Source organism: Mobula birostris, chromosome 7 (genome assembly GCF_030028105.1).
Source record: "Mobula birostris isolate sMobBir1 chromosome 7, sMobBir1.hap1, whole genome shotgun sequence".
Lineage (NCBI taxonomy): Eukaryota > Metazoa > Chordata > Chondrichthyes > Myliobatiformes > Myliobatidae > Mobula > Mobula birostris.
In genome coordinates, this window is record NC_092376.1 from 74643613 (window position 1) to 74671543 (window position 27931).

General features: G+C 40.2%; 1 protein-coding gene across 2 annotated transcripts in view; it reads left to right on the forward strand.

Moving 5' to 3' along the window:
- Positions 1-1583: 1583 nt before the first annotated feature.
- The window catches only part of arhgap42a (Rho GTPase activating protein 42a), a 304678-nt gene continuing 278330 nt past the window's right edge, over positions 1584-27931 (forward strand). The window contains exon 1 of one of the 2 annotated variants that reach the window (XM_072263438.1): positions 1584-2138. In XM_072263438.1, the coding sequence (XP_072119539.1) occupies positions 1985-2138 (154 nt within the window). In that variant the 5' untranslated portion in view covers positions 1584-1984. The remainder of the gene's footprint in view (positions 2139-27931) is intronic. The other variant, XM_072263439.1, reaches the window with a different exon arrangement.

A 27931-nucleotide genomic window follows, 5' to 3' on the forward strand; every position in this document is an offset into this window, starting at 1 on the left:
AGGACTCTTTAACCCATGTTCTTGTTAATTATTGCTATTTATTTATATTTGCATTTGCACAGTTTGTCTTTTGCACTCTGGTTGATCTTTCATTGATCCTGTTACAGTTCCTGTTCTTACAGATTTGCTAAGTATGTCCACAGGAAAAATGAATCTCAGGGTTGTATGTGGTGACATACATGCACTTTGATAATAAAATTTACTGTAAAAGTATTTTGAACTTTGAAATTGATTTTTGGAAATAGATCATTTCTTTGCTATAAACCCATGATAGATATTAAAATCTCAGTGAGGTAGACCTAGATGATCATCAAGCAGGTGTTATCACTGAAAGCCAAATTCGACTGCACATCAACCACCTTCTCAAGATTTCACTGGCATCAGTCATTAAACAGGATACCCTTCCCTCTGGCTTTTTGTCAACTTCCCATGTGATGTCCAGTAATACACTTGCAGCCTATTTTGGAATTGCCCCTTTTCCTTTCCTTCTTGGCTGCAGTACACTATGCCTGTTGTAGATCACTCAGGCTACCCTGCATCATTATCTGGAATATCACTTCTGTCCTCTTCCATTGACTAGGAGTTATTTTCACCTGTTGTATGAGTTCCACATTAACCCCGCTTTTGTTGAGTATTCTGTACCCAAGTGGTCACACTCCCGAAGCAGTATTTTAGCAAACACTTCTCAGTATTTCAGCTCTTTATCCTGTTTCCTGCACACATTCCTCATGTTTCACCACTCTTGACATCCTATCCCACTCTCCTCTGGCTTTTGCCTCAGCTTGTTTCTTCCACGGACTCCCACTTACCCCAGCATTGAGAACATTTTAAGTAGAGCTAAAACAAGCCTTGTGTCTCTCCAAAGACAGGCAAGTTTTTAACACATACCCTACATCTTAAGCACATTGGTATATATAAATTTTCAAGCCCAGGAAGTGAGAACACAGAAATTAAGTTGAAATAGAAAATGTAGCTATATTTTTCTTTCAAAATAATAGTTAAAATTGTACTGTTTTAATTCAGTGTTTGGAAATCAACATACTCGGGTACATCCAGTTTTAGGAATCGTGGTAGCTTAAAGACTATTGCTTCGAACACTGTGTAGATCCTTAAAAAGTTGAAAGTAAATGTATTATCAAAGTACGCATTCTACCTTGAGATTCGTTTTCTTATTTACAGGAAAAATACAAAAGGTTTTAATGAAAAATTATAAAATCAACAAAGACTGAAAACGCACTGATGTGGAAAAAGACACAAACACTGCAAATGAAAGGAATTCCAAGAACATGAGTTGTAAAGTGCCCTTGAAAGTGAGCCTGCATGTCGTTGATTCAGTTCAGAGTAGTGGTGAATGAAGTTATCCACAATGGTTCAGGAGCCTGATGCTTGTAGCGTGATAACTACTCTTGAACCTGGTGTTGAGGGACAAAGATTCTATACATCCTGCTCGAAACTAGTAGCGAGAAGAGGGTAGGATATGGGTGGTGGGAATCTTTGATGGGAAACCGCCTTCTTTTAGCACCTTCTCCGTGTAAAAATGACAAAATGCTCCATGTACAAAATTCGAAGCGCAAAATATTTATCCCAGTTTATGACCTCCCTGGCTGCAGTAAAAGAGGTAGTTAAAATTCGAGTATTAAGAGTTGGCGGAAGTGTTCGGTTTAGGGGCGGCACCAGGCGAGGCGCGGACTCTAGACTACAGTAGGAAACGAGGCAGAATAGGAACATGACGGTTGCCAGACAGAGTCGATTCTCTGCACCTTTGCCGTTTTAAATCAACCGCCCATATCTCTCAGAAGAGCGTTTGCAGGATTGCGTGCAGTGGTCCCAAGCGCTGGATTTAAGAGATTGAAAAAAGTTGGGATTTGTGCGTGGAAGTTGTGTCACCGCAGCCCCGGGCTTAGGTGAGCGCTGCAGCTGGAAGGTTACTGGGGAACCAAGGCACTAGGCTGATCGACGCGACGGGAACACAGTGCAAGCAGCGATGGGGCTCCCGACTCTCGAATTCACCGACTGCTCGCTGGACAGCCCGGACTTCAGGGATCGGCTCAAAGCACACGAGATTGAGCTGGAGCGCACCAACAAGTTCATCAAGGAGCTCATTAAAGACGGCATCATGCTGATTAACGCGCTGAAAAGTGAGTAGATGTTTCTTTTAAAAAAAATAAACTTTGGACTTGGAGGCTGTAGGGGAAAAAATTTGAATGAACAGGAAAGGGCTCCCCTGGTGGCTCGGGCTTCGCAAAAGAGTTTGTAGCGATGTACTTTTTGTTAAACTGTCGAGATTTGAGAAGCATTTTATTAGAAAAATTTTTTAAAAAATTGGCTGGCGGATTTAGACTCGAACAAAATATGTGATAAACTTCATCTTGTTTGAATAATTGGAAATAGCATTCACCGGAAATTCCTTTGTAGACACGAGGAAGATAAATTGTGAAATTTGGAACACTTAATAACGACGAAACTCGATGATGGATTACAGTAAGGCAACGAAAGGAGAAGAGTATAGATAGCCAGATAAAATTGGAAGCAAGCTAGTGTTCTCACGAAGGGGGGCTCCAATATTCGGGGCGCATACTGGACGCGATATAATATAGCCCTTTAATCAGTGGTGGGGAAAATACTGTTGTACTTAATGAAAATCAGTCCTAGAAGTCCAGGAATAGCGATACAGTATTTTGTGTTTTTACTGATAGTTTATCAGTGTAATATATATTTCCCTGGAGATTGGATTCGTCTGGAACGAGCGATCACCATTAATTTGTATCATCTTCGGTGAAATTGTTACCTTTGTAAAATTAGATTTGACATGGATGGCTGGGATTTATGCCAGCGTTTCAGACATTTGTCTAGTGTTAAATGTACATGGTTCAGATCTGCCAGCACCCAAAATTTGATCTGCAACGTTGAGCGAATGGTCTGACTCCTTAACAAGAATCACATCTTGGTGATCTGAGACAGGTATTAAAGGATATTAACGTATTGTATATAGCACTTGCCAGTTTCATTTTCAAGTGCTTAATATACTTGCAAACTGTTTGGTCCCTCAATTATTTGGCTTTTCTGCTTCTGGACCGTAGTGGAAAATGCTACCCTCTTTGCTCATCCACATTTTGAACCATGATGAAAGATCATCAGTCTTCACTGTGGAAGACACTAACAGTATGCCTGATGTTGTAGTGTGTGAAGGAAGAGAAATGAGTGCAGTTACTACTACAAGAGAGAAGGTGCTCAAAAACCTAAAAGACCTAAAGGTACATTAGTCACCTGGACCAGATGAACTGCACCCTAGAGTTCTGAAAGAGGTGGTGTTAGAGATTGTGGTGGCATTAAAAATGATCCTTCAAAAATTATTGTACTCTGGTGTGGTGCCAGAAGACTGGAAAATTGCAAGTGCCACTCCACTCTTTAAGAAAGGAGGAAGGCAGCAGAAATGAAATTATAAACCAGTTAGCCTGACCTCTGATTGGGAAGATGTTAGAGTCAATTGTTAAGGATGAGGTGATGGAGTACTTGGTGACAGAGGACAAGATGGTACAAAGTCAGCATGGATTCCTTCAGGGGAAATCCTGCCTGAGGACATTACAAGTAGAATAGATAAAGGAGTTGCAGTGTATATTTGGATTTTCAGAAGGCTTTTGATAAGGTGCCACACCAGAGGCTGCTTAGCAAGATAAGAGCCCATGGTATTTCAGGTAAGTTACTAACATGGTTAGAGCATTGGCTGATTGGCAGGAGGCACTGAGTGGGAATAAAAGGATCCTTTTCTGGTTGTCTGTCAGTGACTAGTGGTGTTCCGCAGGGGTCGGTTTTGGGACCACTTCTTTTTATGCTGTATATCAATGATTTAGGTGATGGAATAGATGGCTTTGTTGCCAAGTTTGCAGATGATATGAAGATTAGTGGAGCGGTAGGTAGTGTTGAGGAAACAGCTAGAGTGCAGGAGGACTTGGATAGATTAGGGGAACAGGCAATAATGCGGTAAATGAAATACAGTGTTGGAAAATGCATGGTCATGCACTTTGGTAGTAGAAATAAATGTGCAGACTATTTTCTAAATGCAGAGAATATCCAAAAATCTAGGATGCAAAGGGACTTTCGAGTGTGTCCTTGTGCAGAACACCCTAAAGGTTAACTTACAGGTTGATTTGGTGGTGAGGAAGGCAAATGCCATGTAAGCATTCCTTTCAAGAGGTCAAGATACAAGAGCAAAGATGTGATGCTGAGGCTTTATAAGGCACTGATGAGGCCTCTCCTTGAGTATTGTGAGCAGTTTTGGGCTCCTCATCTAAGAAAAGATGTGCTGGCAGTGGAGAGGGTCCAGAGGAGGTTCACAAGGATGATTCCAGGAATGAAAGGGTTATCATACAAGAAACATTTTGTGGCTCTGGGTCTGTACTTGCTGGAAGTTAGAAGGATGAGGTGGCGGGCGGGATCTCATTGAAACCTTTTGAATGTTGAAAGGCCTAGACAGAGTAGATGTGGAAAGGATGTTTCCCATGGTGGAGGAGTCTAGGACAAGAGGGCACACCCACAGGATAGAGGGGCCCCCTTTCAAAACAGAGATGTGGAGAAATTTCTTTAACCAAAGGGTGAATTTGTGAAATTTGTTGCCACGTGCTGCTGTGGAGGCCAGGCCGTTGGATGTATTTAAGGCAGAGATGGATAGGTTCTTGATTGGACATGGCATCAAAGGTTACAGGGAGGCCGGGAACTGGGGTTGAGGAGGAGAAAAAAAGGATCAGCCATGATTGGATGGCAGAGCAGACTCGATGGGCCAGATGGCCTAATTCTGCTCCAATGTCTTATGGTCTTATGGAAAGGTGCATCAAATAAAATCAGAGGATGAAGTGGAGAAAGGAGAAAAAAGCAGAGTAGAAATTGGAGATAGATTTTCAGATAGTTGGAAGGAGTCAAATGGCATATCACTTAAATATTTTGAATTCCTAAATCTAAACTCCAGTGGGCCTTTTTTTTTGGAACCTAGTTGTCTTTCTACTTGGAAATTTGGCCCTCCATCTTTGGTGCATATTGTAGAGTTCAGTATTACCAAACCAATACTGGAATAGGGATCTCTTTTTTTTTGTTGAGGTTTCAGCCTTAATTTATGTTTATGAAGTGAACTGTGGGAGATCAAGCAGGCATCACAAAGTAGCTTGCCAAACTGAAGCTGGAAAACTAGGCTTGAGCTGGCATCTTCAGGTGAATGTCCCTGGACGCAGCAGCAGTTTATATCATAGTTCTGGATCTACAGGTTCAAAAGCAATTGAACACTTGCCTTCATTCTCCAACCATCAGAGAAACTGCGTTGTGCAAGTTCTGACCAATTCCTTCCCAGGTTAGAAGTGGGTATTTTAACAAAAGTATAATCGTGGAGAAAGTTCAATAGAATGCACAACAGTGGTCTGACAGGCATTGCAGAGGCTGCAAAGCCTGGAACAGCCATCCATTGTTCATCTTTTCAAATCTCCTTGGGCTATCATCTTTCTTGGCCTCTGTTAATTAGAAACTACCTCCTGCCGAGATTCAAAGTCAGACATTAAAGCTGAGTGAAACACACTCCTGGCTATTGTGAGAGGAAATTAGATATGGAATAACTCTGAAATTGTGTGTGAAACAAAACTGTGCTACAGCCAAAGTCAAATCGCTTAAATAGATAGAAAAGGATAGTTCCTGCAATAGTATTACACTGTTACCGAGCCCCATAAACTCAAGAGATTCAGCAGATGCTGGAAATCCGGAGTAACACATTGCAGGGGGGGTGTGATTGGCAACTAAATATTCCTGGATTTCGTTGCTTCAGGTGTGATAGAATCAGAGGGGCAAGAGGGGGATGTATTGTATTGCTTGTCAGAGAAAATATAACAGTGGTACTTTGGCAGGATAGATTAGAGGACTCGTCTAGGGAGGCTATTTGGGTGGAATTGAGGAATGGGAAAGATGTAGTAATGCTTACATGGACGTATTATAGACCACCTAATGGGGAGCGAGAATTTGAGGAGCAAATTTGTAAGGAGATAGCAGATATTTGTAGTAAGCACAAGGTTGTGATTGTGGGAGATTTTAATTTTCCACACGTAGACTGGGAAGCCTATTCTGTAAAAGGGCTAGATGGGTTAGAGTTTGTAAAATGTGTGCAAGATAGTTTTTTTGCAGCAATACATAGAGGTACCAACTAGAGAAGGGACAGTGTTGGATCTCCAGTTAGGGAATGAGAAAGGTCAGGTGACACAGGTATGTGTTGGGGAGCACTTTGGGTCCAGTGATCACAATGCCATTAATTTCAATATAATTATGGAGAAGGATAGGACTGGACCCAGGGTTGAGACTTTTGTTTGGAGAACGGCTAACTTTGAGGAGATGAGAAAGGATTTAGAAAGAGTGGATTGGGACAATTTGTTTTATGGGAAGGATGTAATAGAGAAATGGAGGTCATTTAAAGGTGAAATTTTGAGGGTACAGGACCTTTATGTTCCTGTTAGGTTGGAAGGAAAGGTTAAAAGTTTGAGAGAGCCATGGTTTTCAAGGGATATTGGAAACTTGGTTTGGAAGAAGAGAGGGATCTACAATAAATATAGCCAGCTTGGAGTAAATGAGGTGCTGGAGGAAGATAAAAAATGTAAAAAGGATCTTAAGAAAGAAATTAGAAAAGCTAAAAGAAGATGTGAGGTTGCTTTGGCAAGTAAGGTGAAAATAAATCCAAAGGGTTTCTACAGTTATATTAATAGCAAAAGGATAGTGAGGGTTAAAATTGGTCCCCTAGAGAATCAGAGTGGATGGCTATGTGCGTAGCCAAAAGAGATGGGGGAGATTCTAAACAATTTTTTTTCTTCGGTATTCACTAAGGAGAAGGATGTTGAATTGTGTAAGGTAAGGGAAACAAGAAGGGTAGTTATGGAAAGTATGATGATTAAAGAAGAGGAAGTACTGGCGCTTTTAAGGAATATAATAGTGGATAAGTCTCCGGGTCCTGACAGGATATTCCCTAGGACCTTGAGGGAAGTTAGTGTGGAAATAGCAGGGGCTCTGACAGAAATATTTCAAATGTCATTAGAAACGGGGATGGTGCCGGAGGATTGGCGTATTGCTCATGTTGTTCCATTGTTTAAGAAGGGTTCTAAGAGTAAACCTAGCAATTATTGGCCTGTGAGTTTGACGTCAGTGGTGGGTAAATTGATGGATGTATTCTTAGAGATGGTATATATAATTATCTGGATAGACAGGGTCTGACAGGAACAGTCAACATGGATTTGTGCATGGAAGGTCATGTTTGACATATCTTACTGAATTTTTTGAAGAGGTTACTAGGAAAGTTGACGAGGGTAAAGCAGTGGATGTTGTCTATATGGACTTCAGTAAGGCCTTTGACAAGGTTCCACATGGAAGGTTAGTTAGGAAAGTTCAATCATTAGGTATTAATATCGAAGTAGTAAAATGGATTCAGCAGTGGCTGGATGGGAGACGCCAGAGAACAGTGGTGGATAATTGTTTGTCAGGCTGGAGGCCGGTGTCTAGTGGTGTGCCTCAGGGATCTGTAAGTGGGTCCAATGTTGTTTGTCATATATATTAATGATCTGGATGATGGGTGGTAAATTGGATTAGTAAGTATGCAGATGATACTAAGATAGGTGGAGTTGTGGAAAATGAAGTAGGTTTTCAAAGCTTGCAGAGAGATTTAGGCCAGTTAGAAGAGTGGGCTGAAAGATGGCAGGTAGAGTTTAATGCTAAATGTGAGGTGCTGCATTTTGGTAGGACTATTCAAAATAGGACATACATGGTAAATGGTAGGGTATTGAAGAATGCAGTAGAACAGAGGGATCTAGGAATAATGGTGCATAGTTCTCTGAAGGTGGAATCTCATGTGGATAGGGTGGTGAAGAAAGCTTTTGGTATGCTGGCCTTTATTAATCAGAGCATTGAGTATAGGATTTGGGATGTAATGTTGAAATTGCACAAGGCATTGGTAAGGCCAAATTTGGAGTATTGTGTACAGTTCTGGTCACCGAATTATAGGAAAGATGTCAACAAAATTGAGAGAGTTCGAGGAGATTTAATAGAATGTTGCCTGGGTTTCATCTCCTTAAGTTACAGAGAAAGGTTGAACAAGTTAGGTCTTTATTCTTTGGCGCATAGAAGGTTGAGCAGGGACTTGATAGAGGCATTTAAAATTATGAGGGGGATAGATAGAGTTGACGTGGATAGGCTTTTTCCACTGAGAGTGGGGGAGATTCAAACAAGAGGACATGAGTTGAGAGTTAAAGGGCAAAAGTTTAGGGGTAACATGAGGGGGAACTTCTTTACTCAGAGAGTGGTAGCTGTGTGGAACGAACTTCCAGCAGAAGTGGTTGAGGCAGGTTCGATGTTGTTGCTTAAAGTTAAATTGGATAGATATATGGACAGGAAAGGAATGGAGGGTTATGGGATGAGTGCAGGTCGGTGGGACTAGGTGAAAGTAAGAGTTTGGCACGGACTAGAAGAGCCGAGATGGCCTGTTTCCGTGCTGTAATTGTTATATGGTTATAAAAAATGCTGGAGGAACTCAGCAGGTCAGGCAGCATGGAAAAGATTAAACATTTGTCGTTTTGAACTGAGGCTCTTCATTCAGGGCATGAATCCTGATGAAGTCTGCCTGAAATGCTGACTATTTATTCCTTTCACTCGATGCTGCCTGATCTGCTGAGTTCCTCCAGGATTTTGTATGTGTTACCTAGGTCCATTGTTAAAGTCGAATCTGAATAAAACTCAGGAGACCAGCTTCTTATAGTTACAACAGTTTATTGCACACCCTCCTGCAGGAGTTTGAGACCCAGTTGTCGAAGGGAAGGCACGTAAGTACTGCCACCATCCGACAAGTGTGCCCACGCTCTCCGGTTACAGCCGTATATTTATACATAGTAAGCCCCATACATTACTGTTGCAAGATGTCATTTGAACTGGTACGCCCACGAAGTCTGTTGGTGCAAAACTTAATTACTTAGATAAGAGAGTCTGCTAGATCAAGGCTTAATGACAGATGGATGTGCTGTCCAGTCCTTATCAGTTATTCCCTTTGCTAGGCCCTGACTTAATTACAGATAGATGTTCATTCCTGTCTTTATCGGTGAGTCCTCCTTCCCGTACTCAAATGAGCGTACAATGTACAATGTTTTCAAACTCTCAATGTCTCTCTGCAAACCAAGGAGAACTGCTAATGAGCTTGTTTTAGCTCACTGCTGAAGGCAGAGTTTACTTCAGTTCAAAAATTCCTATTCAGTCCCAATTACCCTTTTAGCCAGAGGTTGCATAGGTTCAAAATGATTTTTTTAAATCCCTAATTCCTCACCGTAGCAATGATTTTAGAGATTATTTCTTTGAGTCATCAATGAAATACTGTAAGGTTTCAAAATGCCATTGGATCCAAAAATTGTAGGTTGTTAGCCCCATGAAGTCATCAACCGGCATTAGCTTGGACAGCTGCTAAGTTTGCGTGAGGATCCTCAGTGACAGCCATGGCCATTCAGAAAAGAAACCAGTGTTTCAAGCTGGAGCTGGCCTCATCAAAAATCATGATAAGAACTGACTCATTATTAAATGGAAAGGAATATCATAATAGTGAGTCTGGTTAATCTTTAGAATGATATTGACAAAAATGCATTATCAGATTTTCAGAGTGATGTAAGCAACAATTGTTAAATTTGAGGTGATCCTTTTTGGTCATTAGAATATGAACATCAGGTTTATCTTAGAGTGAAGCAGCAAATAATATTATAGAAGATCAAAATGATACGGAGATAAGGACAACACAGGTGAGCAAAGCACTGGACTTCATTTTAGGAATATAATTATAAAACTACAAAGTTAGATTAAACTTGTTAACTGCGCATTTCTGATTCAATGCAATAGTTCTGGTCCCTGTTGGGAAAACGTATATGAAGGTACTGGAGGAGGTACATAAAATATTTACAAATACTATTTGCTTTCAAGGATGACTAATTAAGGATGAGATTCTATACCATAGAAAAGAGATGGCTAAATAGTGATTTAGCAGAGGTCTTGAATGTTACACATGCATTCAAAAGGGTTTATGCACCTTTGAATTCCCTCCTGTAGTGAGGATATTTTCACATGGTGAAGCCCAGAACTAGAGGCAATGACATAAGATGGACTTGGACTAATAAATAAGTAGATTGGTTTATTTATCTATTTATTATTTTTCTCCTTCTCTATTATATATTGCATTAAACTGCTGCTGATAAGTTAACAAAATTTCACGTCATATGCCGATGATAATAAACCTGATTCTGGACTACAAGAAGTTGTTTCTGCTGAATTATGCAATCAGGAGTTGCAAGAAGTACAAAAAAATCACATAGCTTACCTACACATGCATGCAAAGAACTGCCAGATGATCGCATGAGGAAAAGACTTGAAATATGTGTTGATAGGATGAGTTTAAACAATGCTGGAGGAGGAGACTCATGAAGCTGGTGTGCACCCCATGTCTGTGTGCCTAGTTCCTGTGCCATAGTCTTTGTAATTCCATTTTGTTTGCATCTGCTATATTATTTTTAAGATAATGCATCTCTGTTTCTCCTAAAGTGTATGCTATTGTGAGAGAAGGAATTTACATTTTTGTGGTGTTCTTTTTGCAATTTTAGGATGAGCACAATCCTTTGAAGCATCAAATACTTCTAAGTGTGGTCATTATGCAGCCAAGAGAAACGTGGAAGTGAGTTTGTGCACAACATGAGCCCCAAATCCTCAATAAGATAAAAAGGCCAAGATAATCAATTTTAGCTGTGCTTGTGAAGCAAGTATTGTTTGTTCCTCGTTCTATTTCTGAATTGTGCCAAAGTCGCCTTCACATCAATCTGATATGTGAGATTGTGCTGTGGTTTATTGAGCTGTTTAAAAGATGGCAGCATCAGCAGGGCAGCAATCCTTGAGTGATGTTCTTGTGTGAGCCTGAATTAAACACACTGCTTTGGAGTTAAAGCTTGGAATTGTAAGCTTATGAATCAGATACCAACACTGATAATTGTGCATTTCTTTATCTCATTGCGAAGTTTTGAAGGATTATAAATGAACCGTATTTATAAAATGGCACTGCATTTACTGCCCTGTTGCTGTAGAAAAAATGAATTTATTAACTTTAGATATGCCTTCAACAGCCGTAGTGAAAAACTTCATTTGCCTCTGTAGAATGTAGTATGAGAAAAGTCAGCATTAGTTGTTTCAACTGGCATCATTCTTGTGTTGTTTTGTCCCTGTCCTGTGGGCTGCCAGGATCATCTTAACCATAGAGAAGAGATAAATCGAGAATTCAAGCTCTGGACTGCAGTGCTTGAATTGCACAAGGTTATGAAAGCACCATTGTTTGTAGTTAATAATGTGGAATTCTTTTCCTCAATGTAGAAGGTTTTGATTCCACTTTGGCTTCAAGCAATTCTCTTTTTATTGAAAATGGGTTGTTTAAAAATAAGCCTGTGGGATCTTTTTAGTTTCTTATCATTATGTTGGATAATTCATTTTGAGTTTATTTTTGAGTAGTTCAAATCTAATAAAAAGGCTCTGACTTAATCAGGATAAATTATCATTGAATAAAATATCATTGTTGGATCCAAAAATCTATATTTAATGGAATATTTGTCTTTAAATCTGGAGAAATAGACTATAAAGGGGCAAACTTTATTAGCAGCTGTACAAGTCTTGGTTGAGCACATCTGGAGAACTTTTGCCTATAGATCAGTTTCAGAAAGGCGAAATTGCCCTTGGTAGGAGGGGAGCACTAGTTCACTAAAATATCATCAGGATTCTTAGGATCATAATTTATGATATTTAAGCCGCTATTCCCAGTAATATCCAAGATTAAAATATCGTGTTTAGAGACACAAATAAGAAAAAATCTGCAGATGCTGGGAATCTGAGCAACACACACAAAATGCTGAAGGAACTCGGTAGACTTTGATAGTCCTGCTGAAGGGTTTTGGCCCGAAACGTCAATTATGACTTTTAGAGAGTTTTTAAGGTTTCCTAAGCAACTGCTAGTCTGGATGGAGAGAAACTATTTTCCATTTAGTTGAGTCTGGCGTGAGGGGATATCACATTAAAATAGGTGTCAGGAGAAAATTTGGGGAATGTTTCCCTGTACAAAGAATGTTTAAAAAATGTGAAAATACCTACTGCAAAAGCAATAGATGCCTATTCTGTCAATTAATCTATCATCTGAGATAGAGTGGTATTTGGGAGAGATGGAATACTGTGTCAGGAAGTGTTTGGTGATGCACTTTAGTAGAAGAAATAAAAGCGTAGACCATTTTCTAAATTGAGAGAAAATACAAAAATCCAAGATGCAGAGAGTCTTGGGAGACTTCGTGCAGAATTCCCTAAAGGTTAATTTGCAGATTGAGTTGGTGGTGAGGAAGGCAATGATAACATTTATTTCAAGAGGTCTACAGTATAAAAGCAAGGATGTAAAGTTGCGGCCTTGTGGTCTTAAGTATGAGACTTTCTGGCTGTTTTAGCTCCACTATTGTGCATCAAGACCATAAGAGATACAAACAGAGTTAGGCCGTTTGGTACATCAAGTTTGCCATTTGATCATGGCTGATTTATTATCCCTCTCAAACTCATTCCCCTGCACCCTTTGATGCCTTTGCTAATTAAGAACCTATCAAGCTCTGCTTTAAATTTACCCAGTGACTTGGCCTCTACAACCAAACATGGCAATTAATTCCACAGATTCACCATCCTCTGGTTAAAGAAATTCCTCCTTATCTCTGTTTTAAAGGGATATCTTTGTACACTGTGGCTGTGCTCTCTGGTCATAGACTCTCCATCTATTGGAAGCATCAAGAGAAAAATTATCTAGAGAAGAATGATCATTATGATGGGGTGGGATGGGCATTGGATACTGGTATTCAGAGGGTACTGAGTTTAGAGGAAAAATGACCTTATTGTAATATAAGGGGCTAAGGAGTAGATGAAGAGAGGATGCTTACCTCAGCTAGGGAATTTGGATGTAAGGTTTAGTCTCAGAATAAAGGATTGGCCATTTAGGACTTGTGAATTTGCTTTATTCACCTTTCATTTTTGCAAAACTCAAGAAATACAAGCACATTTTTCTTGCTGTCTCCTTGTGAAGCAATGCTTTTGGTGGCAAAATAAAGTAGGCGAGTACTTATGGCACCCTCCATAAGGCAGCAGAGAGCTGAAAGCAAAAGTGTTCAGTGGTTAGTGGTGGTAGAATATGGACTTGGGCCAGATCTGAGAAGTAAAGCTTCTTACCTGCAATGAGAAGATGACAGGGTTGTAGTGAGGGAAGGATAACAAAATTAAGTGAAAATTTCCTATGAACATGTGTATTAGATCTTGTGTGCTGCTGGGAAGCTCAGTAAGGTGCTTGAGGAATTGAAACACTCAAACTTGATTTTACCCCATTATGTATAATGTGAAATCCCTGCTAATGTGCATCCTCATTTATAGCATTGGCATATTATTTTTAATGAGAAAGTTTAACCTATTTAAAAGGTATGAAAAATAGTAAATCCTGAATATGAAAATGGAAATGTCAAGGACAAGCTAAAGAGAGAGTTAGCTTACTGTACTGTCAGATCTGCTAAAATAAAATCTAATTTGAATTATTGCAGTTTTTTGCTGCTGTGAAGGTCCTATTAGTTTGGACAATCTTGGCCTGTTTCCTAATTCCCACAAACGAGTTGTTTAAACAGTGAATTGTGGGTCAGGGTAAAATCAAAGTTGAGCTCTTCATTTTCTACCAACATTTTTGATATTACTGACTCCCCAGCTAAACACTTGGCAATTTGTTCCTTCAATGCCGGATATCTTGGTCGTCTTCCACCAATTTGTTAATTTTTCACTGTGTGAAGTTTATGGAGTTTGAAGTTTAGAAATGACTCAATTTTTTTTCCTTGTTGGAAAATAAATTAATAATCTTGTTTCTGCCAATAATCTGACATGTGCAAATCATAGTTTCTAATATATACTGATCTGCACAGACAAAGATAACTTGGCCACTACTGGCTTGCAAGATGAAACTGTCCTAACATAAATATAATCTGGCAGACTTTAAGAGCCTACAGGATTGATGGTGTGGGAAATGGGAATAACAGGCTTGGTGTTCTTTGAAGCTACAGGGAAATACACAGTTGAGAACTTGGAACCAGATGTAGGGAACTGGTTGTGCTACTTCTGATGCAAGGTGCTGAAAGTGATTATTTTGTTTTGACCGCAAAATATCATGGAAGGTATTAATTTCATAATGTCAGTCTTTAAATAATCTGAAAATCTGCGTTGATATTATGGTAATTACAGATTTGACTACAATGTTCACTGTTGCAAATGTTGAAGCCTTGAACATTTGAATTAAATGTTATAGGCCTACATTTTATATTAATTAATTAGTAGAATAAATGATATTATACCCAAGGAAAATGCAAAGTGCTTACAGACTTCAGAACTGCATGTTTGAATTGGTGTGGCAAAAATTCTCAATATTATTGAGGTTATGCTATCCATAGGTTCTATATTTACTAAACTTTTGGGTGACTACCAAGAAGTGATTTTTGAAGTGAATTGGGAAAATTGTTTGTTGAGTTTCACATTTGATGAAAAGAATTGTCAGTGTTGTACGGTTATTTATAAAATAATTTGAAGGGCATCTTATCTGAACCCTAATGACTACTTTATATTTTATGAAGGTTTTGCTGATGTGCTTTTTGTGTTACAGTTCAATTTGGTTTTGAGATTTCTTTAGTTGCACAATATATGTTGTGGGCTGGTTATAGAATTTGTGAGCAAATGATGAATCAGAATACTCAGTGCAGTTACTTGATGCCTCAAACTGGTTTGACTGACGTTCAAGAGCATGTTGTGTCATATTTTGAAATGTGATAATTGGAAACCATTTCCTGTTTAGGTTAGTATTCTGTATAGATAAATCTTATGGGTGTTTCGGTAATGGAAATTTGCAGTTACAGAATTCACAAATCACTACCCCAAAAAGATTGAGACATGGAATAAAAATGACTCTTATGGAATTTGTATGTGGGGGTCAGGAACAAATCAGCACAGTTTTTTAAAATTAAATTTGTGTTTATCAATGAAAATGACACAGCTTTGTATTGTGAAAATCGAGTTACAGCCTATTTTCTGGAAACACAACCACTGTGTAAGGGTGGATTGCCTGTACAATAATATGTTACACCTAAATAACATACTTTGTTCATTAGACAATAGTTCCTCTATTGTAAATGTAGGTTTGGGGATGTACAGTATGAAGTAAAAGTAAGGTAAATGGGTAGATGAAGGAAACTATTAGAGAAAAAACAATTCCACTGTAAGCAATCAGAAAATTACAACTGAAAGGAACTGTCAGCCTGCTCTAAAATAGATATGATATTGATGAACAGGCCTGAAATATTCTTGCCTCAGTTGATCCCTGGTTAATTAATTTATCATAAAACGGCTGGTGTTGTTATAGAATTCCTTAGAAAGGCTGGATTAGACATGGCAGGTTTTCGTAGCTGTTGCTTGAAATTTGAGATTTAATTTGGAATAGTTAGCTGTGGGGTTGAGTGGTTGGGTTAGTGTTTGTAGGTTATATTTTTCTTTTACCAAGTATTTTGCTAAATCTTTATTGGTTATAGTCAGTATCATTCACAACAAGTTCCTTACTTTAAACTGAGACCTCTTGATTTATTCCTCTAGATTCAACTGACCACCATTAGCAGAAATACAGAACCTTTGGAATAATAATGGTTATGTAAATGTTGAGAAAACTGGTAGAACATTTGCAAGTGTCTGGTGCACCAAGGACAACTGTTTTTAAACTGTTTCATGAGTTCCTTTTTTGTTATCCCTAATTTCCATAGTGGTCTGCTATTGAATCCCTCAGTACGTCCAGGACTTGTGCATTTGTCATGTTCCTGATTTACCAGCATTTAAAAGGCCAGAGGAAAAGGGAGCACTGACGTGGTCAACAAGATGCAGCTTCATGAACTTGTCTTCCTTCTTTCCAGAGTATTCCACCTTTTTATGTTATTATTTCTCTTTTTCTTTTTGTCACGGATTTGTGTTACACGACCTGTCCTTATTCGTTCCTACCTCTTGACAACTTTTCGTTGTAGATTACGTTGTTCTCTTCGAGTTCACCTTTTTGTATCTCCTCCCCTCCCCCCCCTTCCCCTTTGCACAAATCCTGCTTAGCACATAGCAGGATTTCCTAGATTCAAGATATCATCACCACACCAGGACAACCAAAAACAGTTATTTTCCCCCCAAACAGTGAGGCTGATCAACACCACCACCCACTAACCCACCCTCTACACCCCCAATCACCTCTATCATTTCCTGCCAGAGTCACCTTATGTACAGGCACTCCTGTACCTAGCATCACTTTATGTACATACAGTCAATATGTATGTAAACTATATTATGTATTTTTATTTATTGCAACTTGTTATTATTGTGTTCTTTATCTTTGTGTTTTTTATTGTTCTGTATTGGATCCAGAGTGACAATTATTTTGTTCTCCTTATACCTTGTGTACTAGAAATGACATTAAACAATCTAGAATTGAATTGATCTCCAGCCTCTGCAAAAAAATCTGTCCCATGTCAGTTGTGGCAAGCTAATATACTGCTAATATCTTTGGTACCCTAGTCAACTGGGAACTGATCTTGTAGTTCTTCTGTCATGAAAGAAAAGACATCCCTCTACCTGTACAGTGCCCTCCCCCATCTCTCCACTTTACCATCCGGTACATGGCGAAAGCACAAGCCAAGCCAGCTTGCAGTCTAGCCTGGATTTTGTTGTTTGTTTTCAGACTCGCTGTTCGCACCTGTGTTTGCTGATATAACTGTATAACCTTGAGCTCCAGGTAGTTACTTTCTGAGAAGTACTGAATCGTTCAGTTTTCATTGCTACTCGTCTGTTTCAGAAAGGTGATCTGAATGGGGGGAAAGCACCTTAATTAATGTGTTCCTTGCCTGCTGCTGTTGGAATGTGTTCAACAGAGTAGTTTAACCTACTATGTCACCTTAGTCCTCACCTCACCTAACATAACAGCTTTCAATATTATACATCACGGACCTCATACTTATGGTAAGGTCTTCCTTAATTTCAGAACCTTCTTTTAACCCTCAGCAGCCTTTCTCCAAGCATGGGATTTCCCCGTCTTCTTACAGCGAAAGCCTGTAGGCGTCTGCTCATTTGTGAACAAGCGAAGCTCCAATGCTGATTTCAGAGCCAAGTGATCCTCAAAATGATAATATCTCACATGATCATTTTAATAATTATTAGCAAATCCAGCCATGTCCTCTTTTCGCCACAGTACAGTACCTTCACTTTTCTATCCTTGCTTAGTTTCCAACTCCTGTTTCCAGTTTCTAGTACTATTTATTTCCAGTTTTATATTCATAATTTGTTATTGATTGTTCTCTTTTCCTTCTATGCAATGTATGTTTATTTCCAGCCTTTGGCTTAAAAATAAAATGTTTAATATTCTTTCATAAAATAACTGATATAAGACTGGTAGAGACATTAGAGTTGTGCAGGTCTGTTAGAAATAATGTAAACTTGTAAAGAGTCTCTAGTTGATGAGAGAAGTAATAATAGCCATGGTGATCAATGTACAGAAGACTAGAGTAATGGGTGGTAATGGAAAAGGAATACACTGATTTTCACATGTAGGGAAAATTTATTCTATAGAAGATCAACTTTTAATGTATCAGGTGTTAAATAACAGATGATATTAGAGAATAGTATTTCTTCATGTGTTGCATTACCTCTACCACAGCTATGCAAAAGTGATCAATATTTAAAATGATCCAGATGGGGTATCTGGTCAAGTACTGAAGACCTGCGCTGATCAACTGGGTGGAGTGTTCATTGATATTTACCCACCAGCATCAAGCAGGGTGGAGTGTTCATTGATAGGTACCCACCAGCATCAAGCAGGCTTCAATTATACTGATGCCAAAGAAAAACGTGGTAAACTGCCTCAGTGACTATAATCCAGTAGCACTTACATCCATTGTGATGAAGTGCTTTGAGAGGTTGGTGATGAAACATGTCAACTCTGGCCTGAGAAGCGACTTGGATCTGCTTCAATTTGCCTATTGTGACAACAGGTCAACAACAGATGCCATTTCATTGGCTCTTCACTCAACCCTGGAACATCTGGCAGTTTGGATTGACAACAACATATCCACAACCCTCATCAGCACAGGTGTACGACAAGGCTGGATGTTTAGCCCCCTGTTATGCTCACTTTATACTTATGACTGTGGAGCTAAGCATATTCAGATTTGCTGAAAACATAGCTGTCGTTGGTTGAATCAAAGGTGGTGAGGGATCAGCATATAGGAGGGAGAACGAGAGGCCGGCTGCTCGCCACAGAAACACCCTCTCACTCAATGTCAGCAGGACCAAGGGGCTGATTATTGACTTCAGGAGGAGGAAGCTGGAGCGCCATGAGCTAGTCCTCATCGGAGGATCATGGAGATGGTTAGAAACTTTAAATTCCTCTGTGTTATCATTTCAGAGGATCTGTCCTGGGTAGCTTTCATTATGAGAAAAGCACGGCAGCTCCTCTATTTATTAGACGTTTGAGAAGATTTGGTATGTTACCTGAAACTGAGAAACTCCTAGAGATGTGCGGTGGAGACTATATTGACTGGCTGCATCATGGCCTGGAATGGAAAAGCTAATGCTCTTGAATGGAAGTACATACAAAAAGTAGTGGATATAGACCAGTCCCTACCATTGAGCACATCTACATGGAACACTGTCACAGGAAAGCAGCATTTATTATCAAGGACCCCTACCATCTAGCCACGCTGTCTTCTGGCTGCTGCCATCAGGAAGGAGGTACAGGGGCCTCAGGACCCAAACCACCAGGTTCAGGAACAATTATAACCCCTCAATCCTCAGGCTCTTGTAGCAGAGGGGATAACTTCACTCAAATCCACTCGCTCCATCACTGAACTGTTCCCACGGTCTATGGACTCACTTCCAAGGACACTTCATCTCAAGTTCTTGGGATTGATTGATTTATTTTGTATTTGCACAGTTTTGTTGCCTTTTGCACACTGGTTGTTTTTCCGTTCTGTTGGGTGCGGTCTTTCATGGGTTCTGTTGTCTTGTATTTACTGTGAATGCCCACAAGGAAATGAATCTCAGGGTTGTATATGGTGACGTGTTTAGTTTGATAATAAATTTACTTTGAACTGATGTATATATACTTGAACCATTGTGTTTATGGACATTATAATTATCTTAGAAATTCTTGCCATCCCTAATACTTTTTAGGGATGTTACTTATTGGAATAGTTTAATAAAAATAAATTCTATTCAATTTTTGCACTTTTTTTGGATGTAGTTACCTTTTATTTTGAAAACCCCTTTTACTCCTTGTGACATGCTTTTTTTGTGTGTAGAATAGGTAAGTCATTTCGATAGGGGGAGAGCTATTATGTACAGAGATGTGGTCCAAAAAAAGGGTTGCTTACAATTAGAAACGTAACTTATTAGAAATGTAACCAGGAGAAGATGCTGCCAGTGAACGTTACCAAGAGCAGCATTCTCCAGATGGTTCACAAAGCTACTTTTTTCATTTCTTTTACATATTCTTTTTCTTTCCAATGTGGCTCTTCTACTGTTGGAGCCTGTGATCTACTGTTCAGCACCAGTAATCTCCATTTTGGGTGTGTTTTTTTTTGGTTGATCCAGTGATCTCAGAGATTTCCACGAGGCTGCAGGGTAAGTGCGTGTCCTGGAGTTCAAGAAGCCTAGAGATGGAGTGCGAACCCACGATCGACTCCATTTCTCACCAGTCTCGCCAATTTGCGCGCCGAGGAATTTGAGGCGAGTGTGGACGGCGAGTGAGTGTTCGACTTCATCTGCCAGCCTCTCATTCGCTGCTGCCAGAGGAAGGTGTCTGCACGCAAGGGTCTTACTCTCCCTCCCACTCACTGCTCCCCAGAGAAGGTCCTTGCATTCGAATGATCTCTCGCCCCCTCGATAAGTTCACGTTTTGATGCCTTTCTCGCTTCTGGTCACTTTCTTTTGTTGATATTTTGGGTGATCTTGAATTGGGGCAGCCTGCAGATAGCAAACACTGAGCTAAACTGAAATATGCCTGGACTCTTTCAATTTCTGTTGTATATTCTGTGTTCATTTTTGTTGTTGATGTTTGTGCGATTTGGTTTTGTGTGTGGGGGTTGATTTTCTTTCAGTGGGTTCCATGGTTTTTCTTGGTTTTGAGGCTGTCTGTGGAGAAAACGAATCTTATTCTGCATAGAGTACATAGTCTGATAATAAAATGTACTTTGAATCTTTATGAATATCATCATTAGACCTGGATTTTGCCATCAGCAGTGAATGAATGACACCAGTTGTGAACAAATAATGCCAGTTTTTCATTAGCGTGTACTTCCCCAACTTTATTGTAGGTTTATGCACTAAATCCTGTCATCATATGAAAATCAAAATAATGTGCTGCTTTCCACAGTGGATTTGGTCTTGTATTACCAGATTAAGCTATGTGTTTTCACAACTAATTGTGTTGAAGGATGCTTATTGAATCACAGTGATGTCAAAAATGTTCTTCCTCTAAACATACAGTGTATTAATAGGACCATAAAACAGGAGCAGAATCAGGCCATTTGGCCCATCGAGTCTACGCCCATTTAATCTTGGCTTATCCTTTTTTCCTCTCCTTAGCCCCACTCTTCGGTCTTCTCCAGAAAGATTAATGTGTTTGATTACACAAATGGCGCACATATATTGAGCTAATTGAACAGTATTTTGAAGCAAATAATATAGCCAGTGAGAAACGCGTACCAGTTTTGCTGAGTGCATTTGGGTTTAAAGGCATACAGTTTGCTTTAAGGTTTAACTAAATCAGAAATGAACTTTGCTACTGTTGTGAAAGTAATGCAGGAACACTTAAAACAAAAGCCACTGTTGATTGCAGAACACTTCAGGTTTCATAAGCAGAATCAAAAGGAAGGGGAGTCCACTTCAGCCTATGTGGCTAAATTAAAGAGATTGTCTGGGCATTGTCAGTTCAATTAATATGCTCTGAGGGATTGTTTAGCATTGTGGACTCTTATAGGTTTCTTTGTCATGTGCCGTGTCAAATGATGTGGGCAATCATCATCTTTCCATGACCGTGGTTGTTCTTGGCAAATTTTGCTACAGAAGTGGTTTGCCATTGCCACCTTCTGGGTGGTGTCTTTTCAAGATTATTAATACTTATCAGTATTACTACCCTCCAGAGATTGTCTGCCTGGCGTCAGTGGTCGCATAACCACACTTGTGGTATGCACCAGCTGCTCATAAGACCATCCACCTGCTCCCGTGGCTTTCCATGACTCTGATTGGGAGGGGGGGTAAGGAGGTGTTACACATTGCCCAAGGGTGAACTGCAGCTACCGGAGGGAAGGAGAGCCTTACACCTCCTTTGCTGGAGATGTATCTCCACCCCACCAAACAAATCTTAAAAGAAAGCATTCAAGAACAGCTCCTAACGGAAGCACAACTTACATTTAAAAGAGCACTTGAAATAGCTGTACCAATGGAAACAGCAGACAGACACACAATTGAGTTGCAGTCAAGAGTGAAAGTGAGTGTGAGCAAAATTGTAATGCCTAAGCAGAAACTAGCCTGGCCGAACAAATTGTGTTACTGTTGTGGCATAGGTTTGCATTCACCAGACTTGTGCAGGTTCAAAGGCAAAATTTGTAGAAAATGCAACATAGAAAACACACAGTGGATGCAGAGGGGCATCACAAAGTCGAGGAAAGAGGATTGGGTGGAGCCAACAGAGACTGATGGAGAAGAGGAGTTCAGTGGGTAATACCGTTCCGGCTGACCGGAAGTGCACTGAGAGCGGTAAGTGTAAAGGCGTTGGGTGCTTACTGATCTGGTTAACAACAGATGGTGCAATCCGGGGCATATTACGATCAAGGAACGTGTTTGCAGACTGGATATTGAACTTTTTACTGTTGGACTTCGGCCACATTCCACCGTGATACAACACTTGGCGGCACGGGAGGTCGTTCCTGCCTGTGGCCATGGAACGTGCAGCTCCTCCCGTGGAGGGTCAGACACCCTGAGCCAATAGACTGGTCCTGGACTTATTTTCCATCTGGCATAGTTTGCATATTGTTGTTTGATTGTTGGTGGTTTTTGTATTGCTATATTTATGCTCTATTCTTGGTTAGTGCGGCTGTAACAAAACCAAATTTCCCTCGGGATTAATAAAGTATATCTATCTATCTATACAAAGACATGTCGGCCAGACAAAAATAAATGGACTGCACAGGGAAGAGAAAAAGCTAAAAAATTAAGTTTCAAAAAGAATACTAATGTGCACGCTGTTTATGAAAAATCTGATAATGATGGGAGTGACATAGGACTGTGTAGACTTGAGATTTACACAGTGAATGCTAACAGTAGACTGGCTTCTGGCTTACACCAGAAGTGAAAGGCAAATTAATTAAAATGGAATCGGACAGTGGCTCTATTGTTTCAAGCATTCCACAAAATGAGTTCGAATGACATTTTAAAGATTTTATGCTGTAGCCTACAGATATTCAACTAAGCACTTAAACTGGAGAAAAGATAACTCCTGCCAGAATGACATTTTTTAGCAGTGAAATATAACAACCACCAAGCCATTTTTAGCTTGTATGTGGTAAAAACAGGAGGACTAGCAATGTGAGGGCATGATTAACTGGGATAACTACAACCTGTTTGGAAATCCATCCACTATTTACATGGCACATTCCTTGCAATAAAGTCAACTGAAAGCAAATTCAGAAAGGTACTGGATGATGCCACAACTATCTCCATGCTGTACACCATGAACTGTTGCTCAACAGAGGATAAACAGGTGTTGGTGCCAACCTCTGTGCCTCTGGTTGGAAAGCATCTTGGACCAAGGACAGTCCATGCTGCTTAGAAGAATCGTGAAAGTGACGAAAGCAGTGGTCTGACCACAACAGTTTTTGTAGGTAACAGACATGAGAAAGCTTCTGATATTGCGAAATGTGTCTTGGTTTTCAGCTGGAAGAAAGTTCAAGGAGCTTCAGACAAGTTGCCAGCATTCTATTTTTGTGAGTGATAAGAACCAGAATCTGCTCTGCGTGCGTTAAGGTTTTTGCATCGACTTCAAGTGGGAGACAAAAAGCTGTTTGTAAAAATAGATGCAAAGAATAGATGCCGAGCTGGATGAATAGGAGGCAAAAAAGAAGTGAGTCTGGGTGATCTAAGGCCATGTGAAGAGCCATTGAAATTGCATCTGCCGTAGACCTATTGTGGCGATGGGCAAACTGCTGAGGCAGGAGTTCATTCCAGCTATGACCAACCTCTCAAAGCATTTCATCACTGTAGATGTGAGTGCTACTGGACAATAGTCATTAAGACAGCTCACACTGCTCTTCTTAGGCACTGGTATAATTGTTGCCTTTTTGAAGCAAGTGAGAACTTCCAACCATAGCAGTGAGAGGTTGAAAATGTCTTTGATTACTCCTGCGCATTGGTTGGCACAAATTTTCAGAACCATACCAGGTTCTCCATCGGAGCCTGACACCTTGCGAGGATTTACCCTCCTTAAAGACAGCCTGACATCGGCCTCTGAGACAGAGATCACAGGGTCACCGGGTGCAACAGGGATCTTTGCAGCTATAGTTATAGAAAGTGTTACTGAAATTTAATCTTTGTGTCAACTTTACATTTTTGATTAAGTAACAATTAGTTCTGTTTAAACTATTTGTTTACTGAAATTTAATTTTTGTGTTTTTCGATGAAAGCTGATCTTGATATTTTGGCAGGAATTTGCCTCGAAGCAGTATTCCTTTCTGAATTTAAAATGGGGGTACTCTATCAGAAGTGAATCTATATTTTGTTGGTATCCAGCTGTGCTGAGAAAAAACTAAAAGTTAAAAATAATTATGTTGATTGCACTCAAGATGTAATTGGATGATGGAATTGGAATTTGCTGAATTCTGGTATTCTTAGTAAGTGCTGGAAATTGGACTTTATATATTTCAGCCCAAAATGTATTTTGCCCTCAAAATTGTTGGAAATATGTGTGCAATCTTGATGTGCAGCATCACTTTGTTCACCTTAACAGTTGATAAATCAGGCTTGAAATAAAACGGGAAGAATAGAGACTGTATTTCAATTGCATTGGATAGATTAGGTGCAGTAAAAGAAACAATAGAATGGAAAACTAGACATGATTTTTGTCATGACTTGTATTTTAAGTAATCAGACAAAGTGGTGATACAAGTCAATTGGGTGGTAAGGAAGGTGTATGGCATTGAGTATAAGAATCAAGAAGCCTTGTTGCTTTTTTTTTGAACCTCGGTTTTGCCCTGTTTAAGTTGCTGGTGAGCGCAGCATTGCAGGCAGCATCTCTAGGAAGAGGTACAGTCGACCTTTCGGGCCAAGACCCTTCGTCAGGACTAACTAAAAGAAGAACTAGTAAGGGATGTGAGAGGGGGAGGGGGAGATCCGAAATGATAGGAGAAGACAGGAGGGAGAGGGATGGAGCAAAGAGCTGGACAGTTGATCCTCTCATATCCCTTTTGCCAATCAACTGTCCAGCTCTTGGCTCCATCCCTCCCCCTCCTGTCTTCTCCTATCATTTCGGATCTCCCCCTCCCCCTCCCACTTTCAAATCTCTTACTCACTCTTCCTTCAGTTAGTCCTGACAAAGGGTCTCGGCCCGAAACGTCGACTGTACCTCTTCCTAGAGATGCTGCCTGGCCTGCTGCGTTCACCAGCAACTTTTATGTGTTTTGCTTGAAATTCCAGCATCTGCAGATTTCCTCGTGTTTTGCCCCATTTGGAGTATTGTTTTCAGTTCTGGTTGCCTCATTTCAGGAAGGATGTGAAGACTTTGAAGGGAATACCAACTATGTTCGCCAGCATGCTGCCTGGATTAGAGAGTTATCTAAAAGGACAAGGGCAATCTCCCTCCTGGCACTTATCCTTGTAAGCGGAACAAGTGCTACACATGCCTTTACACTTCCTCCCTCACTACCATTCAGGGCCCCAAACAGTCCTTCCAGGTGAGGCAACACTTCACCTGTGAGTCGGCTGGGGTGATATACTGCGTCGGGTGCTCCCAATGTGGCCTTCTATATATTGGCGAGACCTGACGCAGACTGGGAGATCGTTTTGCTGAACACCTACGCTCTGTCCGCCAGAGAAAGCAGGATCTCCCAGTGGCCACACATTTTAATTCCACGTCCCATTCCCATTCTGATATGTCTATCTACGGCCTCCTCTACTGTAAAGATGAAGCCACACTTAGGTTGGAGGAACATCACCTTATATTCCATCTGGGTAGCCTCCAACCTGATGGCATGAACATTGACTTCTCAAACTTCCGCTAATGCCCCACCACCCCCTCGTACCTCATCCGTTATTTATTTATTTATATACACCCATTCTTTTTCTCTCTCTCCTTTTTCTCCTTCTGTCCCTCTCACTATACCCCTTGCTCATCCTCTGGGCTCCCCTCCCCCCCCTTTTCTTTCTCCCTAGGCCTCCTGTCTCAGGATCCTCTCATATCCCTTTTGCCAATCAACTGTTCAGCTCTTGGCTCCATCCCTACCCCTCCTGTCTTCTCCTATCATTTCGGATCTCCCCCTCCCCCTTCCACTTTCAAATCTCTTACTCGCTCTTCTTTCAGTTAGTCCTGACGAAGGGTCTCGGCCCGAAATGTCGACTGTACCTCTTCCTAGAGATGCTGCCTGGCCTGCTGCGCTCACCAGTAACTTTTATGTGTGTTGCCTGAGGGCAAACTGGGATTGTTTTCTTTGGTGTGTTGGAGGCTGAGGGAGACCTGTTAGAAGTTTATAAAATTATGAGAGGCACAGGTGGTTAGATAATTGAAGTCTTTATTGTGGGGAGGAATGACAAATCTAGAGTGCGAAGCTTTAAGGTGAGGGGAAAAGTATGAGGGAGATAGGTGGAGATTTTTTTTGCATAGGAGTAGGTGTTTAATTTCCAGCTTGAAGTTTGAATGGAGACATATACTTTTAAACATAGGTAAGATAGTTTAATAATACAACTCCAGCAGATAACAGTGGTCATTTAGGTTTACAAATTGTCTTTAGACTTGCTGGCCCTGTCTCAGACATCTTGAGGGTAAATAATATGGAGAACTTGGGTTGACGAGGGGTACTGCTGAAGCAAAATTAACCTATCGAGCAAAAAAAACTTGCCATTACATGTACGCTCATCAAGAAATGCAAGTAACCTGAACAGCTGTAATGTAAGAATCACCTGTGATCTAATGGCAGATAAATGCCTCGGCAACAATTTAATGTAATTCACAAATCTAACGGTAAAACGGAGCATAATGAGGCATTTTGCTAGTTGATATTTGTAATAACAGTGGTTTTTATTGTTCATAGGCCATTACTTTTACTGCAAGTAATGGTCAAGTGTATTAAGATTAATGCTTGGTTAGGCAGACATAAAGTGCTGAAAACCCCATCTCTTATTAATTATGAAAGACATGAGTTGGGAAGGTGTTTTCATTCAGTAATTTCCAGAAAGTAACAATAAGGGCAATTGTTGGGCAACAAAGCTGACTGGTTATTTTCCTGGTTTTATCAGACCAATGACCTTGGCTAGCTTCTCGTCCTTTTTATTTGTCTCTTTAATTAGGAAGCTGATACATCTTGAGGCAGAAATTAACATGTGATTAAATATTTTTTCTACTGATCATTTAATAGGCTTTATTTTACGTAGGTTAATAACAATAATGAACTATTTTGGCATAATTTTTGAAACATAGTTGTATCTTTCTAATTTGGTATTTATTACTGCAGTTTTTTTGCTTAAAAAGATGATGTGTGAATACAGATTTAAACCTAATCCCTACTGCCACTTTCTGCCTGATATAAGACTTGGGTAATAATGTGAGAGCAGATTTGATTCTTCCACTTCTTGGCTTATCTCCTGGGGTTAAGGCTGAATAACTTGCACTACAGTTCAGTGCTTTCTGAGGCGGCTGATGAATCCTGTGTAGCAGAGTCATTAGGTGCTGCTGTAAGATTAGGTTGTGCTTGAGAGAGATGGATGGTGCATTGACTGAGTTTATACACAGCACTGTTTAGTCTCTGCCCCCATGTGTTTGTATTAGATGCACTGGTGTCTTCAGACTTCACCATTTCACCCACCCCAAAAGCTGGTGGCGTAGTGGCATCAGCGCCGGACTTCGGAGCGAAGGCTTCGGAGCGGAGTTCGAATCCAGCTGCCTCCCTTGCACGCTTTCCATCCATGCATGGTTGAGTGTCGAGCTAGCAGCTTGGCCTCGTAAAAATAAAAAAGCCTGTTTAAAAAAAATCGCCATCATGACGGTATCCCGATGACTCCACTCGGAGTTAAGAGTTTTCTTCTTTCTTCTAAAAGCTGCAAGTACCAGTTGTAGATTTTGTCACCAAAGTCTGTTCTTCTTGTGAAGTAGCTCCCAAGAAATGGGAAGGGGTCATGGTTGTTTGGGGAGTGGGGGATGGAATGCAGAAAGGGTTACAATCTGTGATGGACAGGTTGAAGAATGAATTTGGAGTTTCAGATATTTAGATTGAGTCCCATCTTCTCCTATGCTTCTGTGAGCTGGGAGGTTCTGCCTCCCAGGATTCAATGGAGTGAAAGAATAATTAGAACAATAAGTCAATGAGCAAAGTTTATGTGATCTTGTGTAACAGCTCCTATTCATTACAGCAGTCAAGTTTTTGGAAGTGATGTGATTATTGTTATGTTTGTAACTCCAGAGATTAATCAAAAAAAAAACGGGAGACAGGGATGCATGCCTACTTCATTTTACTTTTAGTGAGGTGTGCACGTATGATGTGGTGGTGTAATGATGAATGCCATTCACATAGAGCCCATAATGAATTAT